The sequence below is a fragment of the Anas platyrhynchos genome, chromosome 6 (assembly GCF_047663525.1).
Source record: "Anas platyrhynchos isolate ZD024472 breed Pekin duck chromosome 6, IASCAAS_PekinDuck_T2T, whole genome shotgun sequence".
Taxonomy (NCBI): Eukaryota; Metazoa; Chordata; class Aves; order Anseriformes; family Anatidae; genus Anas; species Anas platyrhynchos.
Genome location: NC_092592.1, coordinates 6,533,126 through 6,546,512, shown reverse-complemented (window position 1 = coordinate 6,546,512; position 13,387 = coordinate 6,533,126). Strand labels below are relative to the sequence as shown.

The following is a 13,387-nucleotide window of genomic DNA, read 5'->3' as shown; positions in this document are numbered from 1 at the left end:
CCGAAAGAGGGGAACACTTCACAGCACCTGAGTGCCTCTGCAGCTCTTCTCCCTAATCCAGGGAGAAAAGTGTGCCAAGCTGGATGCTGGGCAAGCCTTTTCCTAACAGCAGCACCCTTTCTCCGCGAGCCTCAAATATCTTTCCCCCTCAGAATCGCCCAGCTTTGGAGGGGAGCTGGAAGGAGACTTGCACATCCGACGCGTTTACGCTCTCTTTATTCAAGAGCATCCTCAGGGCTCCACGTTGGACTTTTCCCTTCCAAGTTCGGTCCCACCGAGCAACCCGCTGAGGGCACAGCCTCACAAATCAGCCACCCGGCGGGTTTTACACCCAGCGGCTGCCTCCCCGCGGCCCAAAGCCGGAGAGAGGAGAGCCAACCGCGGCTTTACCCCCGGGCGGCGCTCACCACGCACGGCGCGCTCGGGCCCTGCCCCACACACGGGAACTCCCCCGGGGGCGTGCGATCTCCTCCGCCGCCCCCGGGCCCTCTCAGCCCCGGGGCAGCCCGGCGGCGCCCTCCCGCCCCCCTCCGGAGGCCGCCGGCTCCCGTTGCGTAACGGCCGGCAGGGGCCGGGACACCGGGGCGCTGCCACGTATCGCCCCGCTCCCCTCCTCCCTCCCCGAGCCCGCGGCAGGCGGCGGGGCCTCACCTGAGGGCGCGGCCGGGCGCTGAGGGGCGGGCAGGGGCCGCGCGAGCGCTGCCAACGGCTGCCAACGGTCGCTAACGGCCGCTCGCCGCCGCCCGCCCCTTTTATAGGCGCGCGGGCCCCGCCCCCCCGCCTCGCGCCCGGCCCCGCCCCGCCCCGCGCTACGTGAGCTCGGTCACAGCGCCGCCCGCCGCACTGCGCAGGCGCCGTGGCGCTGGGCGGGAGCTGCCTGAGGGGGGCCTCGAGCCCCTGAGGGGGTGGGTGCTGAGGCACCTGCCCAGTGTGAGGGGAGAGGGGCCGGGGGATGCTCCCTCAGGGTGGCAGCCCCTGCGCCAGAGCAGTTAGAAAGCCAGTTGTGAGTGGAATAGCCGTCAGAAAATAAACCTTCCTTCCCTCTCATTCTGGTCACCTTCCAACAGCAATACAGCTCCTGTAACTAGCAGGAAAGGCGGCGATGCTGTACAAGCCTCGAGCTGAGGCGGCCGGTTGAAGCCCTGTTATCCAAAGAGGCCGTAATAGCTAGGCAGAGATTTAACTGCAGCTTCTGGAGATGTGGCAAAACCTCACACGCTGTAGAGGCGTTCAGCTTCCTCCTAGCGAGACTGACCGCTCTTCCCTTCATCTTTTGCGCCACTCAGATGCATTTAAAAAGGCAGACTGGAGGAATCCAACAGCCACAAGTTTATTAGCTCATTTAGTAGCAGGCTTGCTTATATTTGTCAGCATGTGGCCAAAAGCTGCCTCCCCTGCTGCAAGTGTAAGCCTAACAGCATGCTGCTTCCCCTTCTGAGCAATCTTGCAGAAGCACTCTGCAGGTCTTACGCTGAAGGGTAGTAAAATAAAGATCCTTCTAGAACAAGAACGAGGCAGAAGAGACCCCCTAAGAGCACAACTGCTCTGACTCACAGCAAAGCATTATTTAGCCCCTCATGCCTAGAGTGCTGGCAGCCTCCAAACACTTGTAACTGGGATTTTCTCAGCCTGATGTGGTCCAACTATTTATAAACCCTCAGCAGAGTTCTCTACACAGCGTTCCTCCTCTCGAGCTAGAGCTGTTTGCACCCACACCATCCTTCACCTAGCAGTTGTGCCCCTCCAGCCAGGGCATGGAAAAACATCTCCATTTATTCCCTGAGAACTTGGCTCCACTGTCTTAGATTTGATCAACCAGGTTCCTGCATAGAAAGAGACAGCAACAGTAAACATCTATCCCTTATGCAAGCTGCAGCACCAGAGCCTACCTAGCTTCTCACTGCAGCAGCATGCCACATCTTTGTTCTCACTTGTCCTCTCTGAATCTTTTCCAGCTCTTCAGAAATCTCGTGACACCAGGCTGTGACCTGCATGCAGTGTTTAAGACACAGGGGAGTCATTTTTATATCACACTGAGTTAAAGCACAGTACTGCTTCGCTTTTCCAAGTGCACTGACAACTGAAGTTTATCCTCTGGAAAGAGAGGGAGCTTCATCTACTTTCCAGCACGTTCATCAGTGTCAAAAACCAAAGATTATACTTTTAACAAAATCAAGTTACTAACCACAGACTTTATATCATCAGCTGCGCAATGCAAAAAGAAAATACAATTTTATTTTTTGGCCAGGGTTGGAGGACCTTCCCTAACCAACAGGGAGGAAGACAAAGATGCAAGTGATCCCAAAAAGCTGAACTGAGCAAATCCTTCTAAATGGTTACTCAGATATTAATGTGTCCTCTACACCTGTAGAGTGTTAGGAGCACAGGCTGCCACCAGCTGTATGAAATTAAACAATTTCTCTCTTCTTAGCTCCCCATCCTGAGTATCAGAAGCTACAGGAGTCCCTTATATACATGATATAGGCTACAAGGCTAATTTTAGAGCAAAGCTAGTTTTGGTTAGTCTGCATCTAAAATTTAATGATAGAGGGAAAGACTACTCATTAACTTTCTCTTTAAAGAAGTGGTTTGTCTTTCCTTGGCCTCTTGCTAAAAAAGAAGTATTTTTTACCAAGAGGTTTCTTGTGGCTTGACCATAAGTTTTCAATGTGAGCTTACCAGTTTTAGGTACTTAAAGCAATTAACAGTTGTTGTGCAAGAGTCAGCTGGTAGCAATTCTGATGCTTGTTTCTGCTTATTGAGGGCAGCTGGAGAGACACAAAACAGAACAGCAAGAAAAAAAGCAAGATTGCTAGTGTAGCTGTTATTAGGTTAGAATTACATTTTCCAGCCACTTCTTTGGCTTGAAAATCTTTTACCAACTGTTAATGCCAATACAAGTATATTATAAACCCAGATTAAAAAAAAAAAAAGGCTCTTGGCAATACCAGAGCAAAGATTTGCCTGTTTTGTAACCTCCTCTGTGTAACAAGTATCTGTTCCTACTGCTTGTGGCCTCCTTGCCTGCTCCGTTTCTTTGCTCTTCTTGCATCAGGCGAGTCTCAGGGATTCACTTCCTCTGGTGGCCTGCCAAAGCTCAAATTAGTAAACTACAGGAAGCTGTCGGAGATGCATTTGTATGGCCAGGCCTCCACTTCACTCACAGGATTGTTTCTAGCATGGAGCCTAATGTCTGCAGGGGACAGATACAACACAGACAGTTTATAGCTGTAATCTACACAGCTTGGAGCCCTGCTCAGAAACACTTGCAAAGAAACTCAGTGCTAAAGTGACAACTGATATTTGTGCTCCGTAATTAAATACTTCTAAGAGATGAGAAAGCTTCTGTTGATCTTGAAGTTGTCTGCCCTACTTACATGCTTCAGAAATATTTAATTTGGCATTGCAGCATCACAAGCAGGTGTATGGACCCTTAGAAGAGTTCCCAGGAATCTCTCAGACCGCATGGCTTCCCACCACTCACGTCAGCCACAGAACTGACTAATCCCATTTTCTCTGCATGTCCTGGCACGGCACAGAGGCCAGGTATACGTGATTGGGCTAATCCTTGATTTCTGTCAGCTGCGTGTGGCAATGGAAGGCTACAGCACTGCAGTACCTTTGGGGGAGTCTTTACACTGCAACATCGTGCTCTGGCCTTTCGCCCTTCCTGCGGATAGAGGTGCACTTCCAAGTGACCTGTTGAGAGGCTGTCCCAAGATTTGAGGTCCAAAGTACCGCCTCCAGCTGCTGCCCTCTAAAACCAGCACTTTTTGCAACCTTTCTGCAGGCAATTAGGGTCAACAGATCTGTTTAACAGCAGGGTGGATGCTTCCCTTAGAGATTATACTTCAGTCCTTTATCTTATTAAGGGAAGATGCGTTTTGTCCATTAATCCAATTAGCCTAGTGGATTAATAAGATTGGGCTTGCTCTGTTTCAGGAAGCATATAAATAGCAGTCAAGCATAATTAAACCTAAACTTGTAAGTGATGCCGGTAACAAGAATGGTATTTCCCTGCATACTCCATTCATTATTTTTACAAGCTCTGCTCTCAAATTACATGGCCTGAGCCCTCAATTAAAATGTCTCAATTCCTGACCAAAAAGCAAAAGGCTGTGCTGAAAACATTTATGGGTTTATAAAATTCTCTTTGTGCTAAATATGGGCACAGGTAGGCTCCAACCCAGAATAACGTTTTCAGCGTTCGAGAGAAATCTTGTTTGTTCAGTTCTAAAGGCATGAAAAATATTTGTCATTATTCTGACATCTCTTGGCAGAGTGCACTTTCCAATCAAACCTATTCACTTGCAAATTCAGCTGCAGGTTTGGGTGCTTGAACGCTTCACAGCTCCATTATTTGGATGCGTGCAGCTCTTGGCATATTTTCCTGTTTGAGGACATATGGTCCTCAGCTTTATACAATGCTCTTATGATACAAAAAACAGAGAAGCTTGAGGAAAAAAAAAAAGGGGGGGGGGGGGGGGGAAGAGAAGAAAAAGAAACTAACAGAAGCAAAAGGAACAAACTCCCGTGCCCTGTAAGAACAGCTCAAATTACTGCAGTAGCACTGTTCTCGTAATAACTTCTGTGTGGCAAAATGCAGCACGTGGGTCTCTGACAGAATGAAGCAGCTGTGAAAAGCAGAGTTTACTCTCAGTCTCACTACCTCTGGGAGCTGATCAGAGTCAGGAGCAGGCACCCGCCAGCCGTCTAGCTGTGCCAAGGGTTTCTGAGCAGCCCGTGCAGAACTACATTTCCCAGAGCTCCCCCGGCGGGAAGAGCAGCTCAGTAAGACAGCTGCTGCTCTGTTTGCTGCAGGAGCAGTGCTTCAAACTGAGGTCAGCAGGGGACTTTCGGAGTGGTTTCCTGCTGCTGGAGGTAGCACAGCTTCTGCACAAAGCACAGTAAGTCATAAAAACGCTTGGGAAGCGACAGACCTAGGTGCACCTCCTGTACAAGAAGGCTGTACAAGATAGATGAGATTTACAGGCACAACAGGGAAGTTTGGGCAGGCCTCCTCAGATCAAGTTTTTACCATCTGAGTTTTCAGTGATCCTTACCCAAATCTGTCAGTGTGCGTCTGAGAGAGGAAGGGTTTAAAGCTGTGCGTGCGCTGCATTTCACCCTTCCAGGTGCAAGCTTTTCCTCATGCCCATTCCAGAGCAAAGTACGGAGCTGTTTGTAAACTCCCCCTCCACACAACACGGGCTGCCTGTAGCGCTGGAGGCTTCCACAAACGAGGCTCTGCGAGACGCGGGGGTGGAGAAATCAGGGACACGTAATCGCCCCGCCACAAAGCAGCTTCAGCCACGGTCTCTACCCGGGGCGGCGTGCCAAGCTCCCTGGCCTGTCCCTCCAGGGACCTCCTGGTGGGGAGCACACCAGTGGGAGAGAGGCACTGGGGGCAGAGATGGCAAAAGCCACGAGGGAACTTGACATCACCTCCCCTTACTGACAGGAGCCTCTGCTCGAGCAGGCCTGGGAGCCAGCACTGACCTTACTGCGGGGAAGGACTCGCAGGCTCTTCCTTGGCTTGGCTTATGTGTCTCAGTCAGTGAAACGAAGCAAACGTAACTTCCTCCTCCTTCGAGGGCCTCGGGACCTGTGGTTGGAAAGTGAAATATCCAAAGCAATTGTTAAGGATGGTGAATCACGGTTCATTTTTATTTCAGATGAGTGCTAGAGATGGTGGCATTTCTGGCTGTTTTCTGACATCCCGACGTTGAGTTCAAACTGCAGTCTGTGACTGCCTGAGCTGAAAATGTGGTAGGATCCTTTGGCACAGAAAGCATTGACAGTTGGAGATGATCCAATTCAGCTGCGACTGCTGTCTCTCGTCTAGCTCCAGGAATTCTTTTCCGCAGCTGATATTTTGTCTTTCATTCTCTTCTGGCATTGCTGCCTTTCCCACAGCCCTACTGTGTGCTGCAATAGGATGTTCCATTGGATCGAGGCCATTACAACTGCGTAGGAAACAAACAAGAGAGCAGCTACTTTTGCTGCTCTTTATCCCATCGGTACAGGAGTTGAGGACAGGAATACTTAACCTCATCTTACAGCACTCTAAGACCTTCTGTGTTCACTCACAGATGGCAACAAACTGAGGTATCTTGGAATTGTCTTTAAAAGTGCTGGAACTAGGTTTGATTTGTGACTAGAGACTAAGACCAAAGTGATCATTTTAAAAAGCATTTCAGAAAGCAAATGCTAGCGTTCTGCAGACACTGTAAGCGAGAGATTTCTGGTAGCATTGGGTTGTTGTGGCTTTTAAACCAAACGCAACTTTGGAGGGCCACTGTTTCTATTCTGCGCTTCTCTTTTTAGGCAGAGACAGCTACCTGTGGGCGTTGGTCATGGCTGCAATTTATCAAGCAGTGCACAGAAGAGCTTCCTCTCTCTTCTGCAGGTTTCATTCTACCTATGTTAAAAAAATGAGGTAAGTTCTCACCTGCATCTTGTTTACACTGAGAAGACCAGCATTTGGCACTCCTGCCCACTGTCACAAGCAGCCCTACCTAAATCTAACCTAGGGGTTTATCTCCTAACAGTTCAATGACTGCCTATGCTTGCTGTCCTAGCTAGGAGGAAATGCAGTATTGTTTGCCAGGTGGCACCTTTGCTGGAAGGTGCAGGCCACCAAGGTGTAGATCCAGCTGCCAAACACCCTAGAAGCTTGCAGAAGACAAAATCCATACTGTCTGCTCTTCCTCAAGTAAATGTGTCCAAATAAGTGCAACACAGGTAATCCCAGCATGATCTTAAATTTATCTTCCCCATTCTTTTCTTACTGCAGATACTTAAATGAGCTAAAGGAAGATGATGACTTTTGTAGACAAGCCCAGACCTCAGGAACTTTCTACCTCTTTCACAACCTCTCACCCTTCCTGCAGAAGGTTGGGAAGAAATATTTGCTACCACAGCTCAGTGCAGCAGGTAAGCAGGAGTCCAGAAAGAGATGTCTCCTGGATCACGCAGCTCAAACGATACAGGCTCATGTGCAATAAGCAATACCTGACATGGGGTTGAAAATCTATCAAGATGTGCATGGAATATCCCGTTATATGCAGCATGCTATTTGTTAACAACTAACGGGTATTTAGAGTTAAAACCTTACGACGTGGATGTGAGCTCATGCTCTTCACGTACATACAGTATCAATACATGCGTGATCTGGTTTGAGATTATCCACTTTAAATATTTGGGACCATAACTTCTGAAGAAAAAGAGCTGAGCAGAAAACAAGCAGCAAGGTTTTACCAGCAAAGCAGTTTTGAGAGAAAGGTATCAGCTGCTGTAGGAGAGAAACAGAATGGAAAGCTGTTCCCCAAGCGTTAAAACATTTGCATCCTTAATTTAATATGGTCAGAAGATACGACAGCTAAGGAGAAAGCCAGGCTTCGAGTCTCCTTTGGAGCGGAACAATTTGTCTGGCACCTCTCTCACATGAGAGATGCAGAAAGAGCGTCATGTTTGCACAAATTCTCTTCCCTTACAGCTTTTTCTTCCCCTTTCTCTTGCTGTTTAGAGATGAAAAGGATCCTGGAGAAAATGAAAGAGACTGAACAGTGGATAGAGAAGTCAGTGCTGATCGGCTGTTCAGATGAGCACGTGCCACACTTTGCCCTGGATTTAGGTTGGGATGACTCCTCTTCCACCTGCGTTGGCATCGCATTTGATGCACTGAGATGAAAGTGATGCCGAGGCAGCATCCTTTTTCCACACTAGGTCAATATTTACTGCTCAAGAGAACTCAGTTGAGTCTCTGTAGGAGCTGCTGTGAGCACGGTGGTTGAGAGCCACAAAGCTGCCCTGCTGTCCCCGCGTGGGCGTTAGTAAAGGTGGGCTGTTTGCAGGTCACTTAACATTTGGGCATGTGTTACCACCGAGGTGATGTCACTTCCATGGGAACTTCCAGAAATTGTACACCGGAACAATGAAGGGCGTAAAATTGGGATAAGAACTGCAGTTTATGAGATCAGAGATTTGTCGTTGTTTTTTAAGCAGGAGCCTTGGAAAAATCAGTCATTGAGTCTGAACTTCAGGGATCGTTCACTGACTTACGAAAGGCTCTCTTTGTAGTGGATGTGAAGGATTCTCCTTTGCTGGCCTCGGTACAGTACAGAAATACTATTATTATTTTAACCTTTAAGAAGTGATTTCTAACATTTCCTTGTCTCCCATGTTGCTCCATGATTCAATACGTATTGTGGAGGTACCTGCTGTGTGTTTTCAGTAGGCACTAAAAATTGGGACAGCAAATTTGGGAGAACTGCTGTAAAAGTAAGCTGCAATGGGAAGAGACACAGACGTTTAAAAACGACTTCAGAAATTAGCCACTTAGCATCAACGTGCTGTATGCCCAGCATGAAATGTACTGATCTCAGCAGCAGCAGGCACAGCAATCCCACTTCGTACCCAGTTTTTCTGTATTCTTCTTGGCAAACCGAATTCCAAGAACAGCCTCAGAGGTCTTCTCTCAGAGCTGCTCTTTTAAAACTGCTCACTTACAAGCTGTGAGTTCCTATCCAGATGCCCTATGTTTGGAAGCCCTAAGAAAAGATCTGTGTGTGAAACTCAACTGCTCCCATTACATCCCAATAAGGAACAACTCTTCCCCCACCTTCCCTTGACCTGCTGAAATTTGGATGCTAAAGCAATAAACATGAAACACCGATTCCAAAACCTGCCATTTTTCAAAGCAGTGCCCACGTTTCGTTCACCTTTTGTAGACTTCCAGACATACTCAGAATTTATCCATGGAACAGCATGATGGGGAAAAGACAAAGTCACTCAGGAAGAGTGCTCCAGGTGTAAATTTGTATTTCTCTTGGTGTTCACAGGCCCAGGCCCTTCTCCGGTGGCACGAGTCCCACCAGTACTGTAGCAAAACTGGGCAGCCCACTCAGAAAAACCTAGCTGGCAGCAAGCGAGTCTGCCATGCCAGTGGAATAACTTACTATCCACAGGTAAGCACCTGAGCAGTTGTACGGAGAGGAATCTGTACAAGGCAGCAGGGTTTCTTTCCATGTAGTTGGACGCTCATGGAGCTAGGAAAAGGAACCAGTGGCACTTACTTGTTTGGTCTGAACTTCTTCCTCTGCATTTTGATGTGTTTTCTAGATGTCTCCAGTGGTTATCACCCTGGTGTCTGATGGCAGCCGGTGCCTCCTTACACGACAGTCCTCGTTCCCTCAGGGGATGTACACTGCCCTGTCAGGCTTCTGTGACCTGGGTAAGGCGGGCTCTCATCTGCTGTGGGGGGCAGAACCATGGGACATCAACCGAAGGCCTGAAGGGCATAGAGGTGATACCAGGGGGAAGAAATATTTAATCAGAGTTCAAAATAGCTGTATACATCTGAAGAGAACAGGAGAATTATGGGCATACATGTATATCAGTTGCTGTAGCCCATGATCGTGTATTCAGGTAACAGACTCCCCAGGTTAGAGCCCCAGGTACTTCTTAGCCCATTTTGTGTCTCTGGCTCAGAAAAGAAACTCAGACCTCTTAAAAGGGAAAATAGCTTAAAAAGGGAAAGGATGAAGAGGGGCAGCAATGTTCTGTCCACCAGCTGCATACAGACAGAACCAAAAGCATGTCTGATGCCTCTGGTTAAGGGAGGCAAGCATGGGTGATTTAATCGAGCATCTTGATGGCAGGTGTTGCCAGGTCAGCACAGTCAGAGCTCCTGCTCAAACAGCCAGGGCTGGAACACCTGAGAAATGAGCCTACTTCCATTTTCTTGTCACGGTTTGCTGCCCTGAGGCCAGGCTGTCCTCACCTACCTGTGGTTGCTTCCAGGTGAAAGTGTGGAGGAGGCACTGCGGCGAGAGGTGGCCGAAGAGGTGGGCCTGGAGGTGGAGTCCTTCCAGTACTCAGCCTCCCAGCACTGGCCCTTTCCCAGCAGCTGCTTGATGATCGCCTGTCACGCGTTGGTGGGGGGACAGCAGACTGAGGTGAGCAGGCTTCCCCTGAAGCATTTCACTACCCACCTTACATAGCAAAAGCTAGTCTGGTGCACAGGCTTGAGTTTGAAGAGCATCAGAGCCTCTCTAAGTGCTGTTTTCAGTTAGCTTTCTACAAGTGAATATGAGACTTGAAAATCATCATGTCTTGTGTTGCAACACGCAAGGTTTGGCACAGGTCACTGTATGTACAAGCACAGAGCACAGCGTCCCAATGGTTTTTTCCTCTGAACTTTGCAGAGGAGGCACACTCTAGTATTAATAATGCATTTGCTATAAAAAAGCAGTTTCTGCTACGTTAATTACTGTGCTCGTTGGTCCTTTGCAGGCCAGTGCCACAATGGAATAGGGCTAACTGATTTGTGGCTTCCCTAAGGAAACCAATAGGCACGTCCTCCCCTGGGTTGGCATCAACACTTAATTCAGGCGTGGATTAAGCACTCCAGGCACTCTAGCATGGGATCTTTGTGGGTGCAAGAACAAGGCACTGCTGCCCATATTTAGAGCTGATTTAAGGAACTGGCACTCTCCTAATTCTTTCCAGATAAGTATGAACAGCCTGGAACTGGAAGAAGCCCGCTGGTTTGGCCTGGAGGAAGTCTTGGAGGGGCTCAAGAGAGATCACACTTCTTCAAAGCAAGATGATGGTAGTTTTTTACCCTGGTTTCCTCCCAGGCAGGCCATTGCTCACAAGCTGATCAACGAGTGGGTTAAACAGCAGACTTCCCGGCCGACCTAGGTATAAAGACTTCATCAAGTCTGCGACTCTGCCAGAATTACAAAAGCTTTATGTAAAAGCTTCCAAAGCTACTGAAGACAATGTGTCTTACGGCGGGGGTAGCACCAGACTGATGGCAATCTTACACTTGGATACACAGACGTACAAAGCCATTTCTAAACTGGTTGTCTCTGGGCAACTCCTCATACACTGGACCTTGGAGATCCCACGACTTGCAGTAAATATGCAATAAAATTCTCAGTCCCAAAGTCCAAAACTTAAGTGTCATCTGCTGCAGGTGTTGCCCAGCAATCAGGAGAACAGTAAGCTCCTAGCAGTTACGTCCCCTTTTCCTCCAGTTTATCCATCTGGAACTCCTGGGTGGGTGGTTGAACCCATTTTTTTTTATGTTAAGGGAAAGTAGCCTTTCAGTGTTCACACACAGATGGAATGACAATCAAAAAAAAAAAAAAAAAGAAAAGCCACTGCCTCAATGCTCTCCCTTTCTTCTGTTCCCCTTTCCATCAATTCTTCCAGTTTTGTATAAAACATGTTAATTTTTTGCAAATGTTAAGCAGACTTCTACTTTGATGGTTTGTCTGAGCAACTAAAAATACTTGTGGAGACACCATTTTCCCTACCAGTGAGGCACAGCGTGAGACTTCCATCCTGAGGAAGAGAGAACAGAGCTACCTGGTGGTAGAGAGTGGAAGAGCAAATCAACCTATAAGCACGTTAGAAGAACCCAAGTAATGCTGAGAGGAACTGCTGCAAGGAAGACTGCACTTCCAACAGAAAAAAAAATCCCGAAAGGCCAAGTGCCTCTCATCCTGTGCCAAAAATCTGGGGCTTGCCTGGAGAACTGCTCTTGTTTTACTGATAAAGAAGTATCGCTTCTCTGAAGGGAGAGAGTGACAAAGAGAGCCTGGGAAAGGAAAGCCTAGTAAAAGAGGCAGACGGAGGGATCTGCTGCTGTTTCAGGCTGACAGTCCTTCCTGCTCACTTGGCCACTACTCAAATGCCAAGACTGCAAAGCCAGCAGTACAAATACTTGAAGGGGAAGCAGGGCTGTATCTCTGTCTGCCGGCTCTAGGATTTATTGCAGGTGAAGGACTTTTTTAAGCATTGTAAAAATTGTAAAGTTGTAAAAGTCCCGACATCTGAACAGTAAGTAAAAAGATTGTCTCACACAGTTCAGACACGTTTCATTTCCTTGGGTTAATTTTACTTCAGGAGGCTGGGAGGGGCTTCTCTCAGGCCATGGTGGCATGTGCAAACAGCTTTTCCACCCCTACTAACTCTCAGCAATAGAAGACCCGTGTCAGAGCATGTTTTTCACGTTTGGCAGATTTGGCAGCCATCCCAGTGGGAATGCAGTCTGGTACACAAGGGCACTGCTTATGCCTCCCCTCCAACCCAGACACTCCACACAAACCCCCACACCTCTAAACATAACCGTGCCTCTCCTGCATCCAGTTTCCTTTGAAATTGTCTCGCCTCCTCTTTGTGGTAGTTCCTCCTGCTCTCTCTTCCATCTCACCATTTTAACCCCCCATCATTTATCTCCTTCTCTCTCATCTCTGGAATGTGCCGTTTTCGTTTTCAGCCTCGCTCCTTTCTTCCCCTTGTCTGCAGGGAAAATATTGAAGAGTTAGATACAAGCCAGCAGGATCTTCCAGCTTCTCATGCCCCTTCCTAGTTCTTCTTACTGGCCTCCCAACCCCCCCCATGCATTCAGTAATGTGGCCCAGGCTTGCTCCAGCTTACAACATGCACCTTGCTGGTGTGGTGCTCAGTACTTTTTGAATATCCTGTGATCTGCTCTCTGTGGCAGAAAGAGGATTAAAAAGTAAAAGTGTCCAAAAGTAGTACACGTGAGAGAGGGGAGGAATGCCTGTATGAATTCTGCAGCAATCTGAACTTTGTGAGTATGCGGCTGTTTTTCTAATTTGCAGTATGCATTTGGAGATTTGAGGCTGCCAGATACCCACACGCTTGAGCAGAGCTCTGAGTTGCAGCTCTACTCATATTCTGACTATACCAGGCTTTTTCTAATTTCATCAACCTTTTGTTCCTGTTAGAGGAAAGGCAAAGTTAATTTCTCATTTACTTCTGACTCGCCTTTTAAAATTCAGCTGTAAATGTCTGTATGTTCCTTTAGATTTTCAATAAATCACTTCAATCAATAAATCTTTTCAATCTACTTTTATACAGTTTTGTAGAGCAAGCACAACTCCAAAGCAGTTCCTACCATACCATTTAAAGGGCCCTATGTTTTAATCTGCTTTTTAAAAAATCTTTAACCCATATCCTTAGGCATGAAACAATGGTGGCTTCTGTTCCTGATGTTAAGAAAGCAGGAGTGAGTTTAGGCAATATACAGCTAAGAACAGGACAGAAAAAAGAAGATGAGAGAGACATTGCTCTCACTTCAATTTGCCTCACAAACTAGCAATGCTGCAGTCAAGACAGAACATGCACCCTAAGGGGAGGTGACCTGGAAAAAGGAAGAGGCGATTCCTGACAGATGCTTCTTCAAGAAAACACAGCAGGGATTTTCCCTGTAAAAGATGTCAAGCAGGCAAAAGGATGTAGCAACATAACTCTCTCAAAAACACATCTGTTAAATTAATTCTCATTGGGGACAATTAACTTACATCAATCACAGAAACACCGTGGCTTTCAGAGACTGCAGGGGCTT

General features: G+C 47.7%; 2 protein-coding genes across 10 annotated transcripts in view; one reads left to right on the top strand and one right to left on the bottom strand.

The window, feature by feature from the left end:
• Positions 1–5,547, bottom strand: part of P4HA1 (prolyl 4-hydroxylase subunit alpha 1) — a 40,389-nt gene extending 34,842 nt beyond the window's left edge. For 4 of the 6 annotated variants that reach the window (XM_038181325.2, XM_072040313.1, XM_038181324.2 and 1 more), the window contains exon 1: positions 652–810. The gene's annotated coding sequence lies outside the window, so the exon portion shown is untranslated. Of the gene's footprint in view, positions 1–407; positions 502–651; positions 811–5,499 lie in introns of those variants that run through there. The other 2 variants (XM_072040311.1, XM_072040314.1) reach the window with 2 other exon arrangements.
• On the top strand, positions 4,498–11,883 carry NUDT13 (nudix hydrolase 13). 4 transcript variants are annotated; one of them, XM_038181332.2, is made up of 9 exons: positions 4,498–4,907; positions 6,328–6,439; positions 6,797–6,936; positions 7,529–7,636; positions 8,005–8,114; positions 8,844–8,969; positions 9,124–9,235; positions 9,805–9,959; positions 10,297–10,506. In XM_038181332.2, exons 2-9 carry the CDS (start codon positions 6,357–6,359, stop codon positions 10,315–10,317), a joined length of 855 nt encoding a protein of 284 aa, XP_038037260.1. In that variant the 5' UTR covers positions 4,498–4,907; positions 6,328–6,356; the 3' UTR covers positions 10,318–10,506. The 4 variants fall into 4 exon arrangements, with proteins under 4 accessions (XP_038037260.1, XP_038037257.1, XP_038037259.1 ...); XM_038181329.2 differs by lacking the exon at positions 10,297–10,506 and adding an exon at positions 10,513–11,883 and having other exon boundaries at positions 4,502–4,907; XM_038181331.2 differs by lacking the exon at positions 10,297–10,506 and adding an exon at positions 10,513–11,883 and having other exon boundaries at positions 4,503–4,907; positions 8,008–8,114.
• Positions 11,884–13,387: the final 1,504 nt, after the last annotated feature.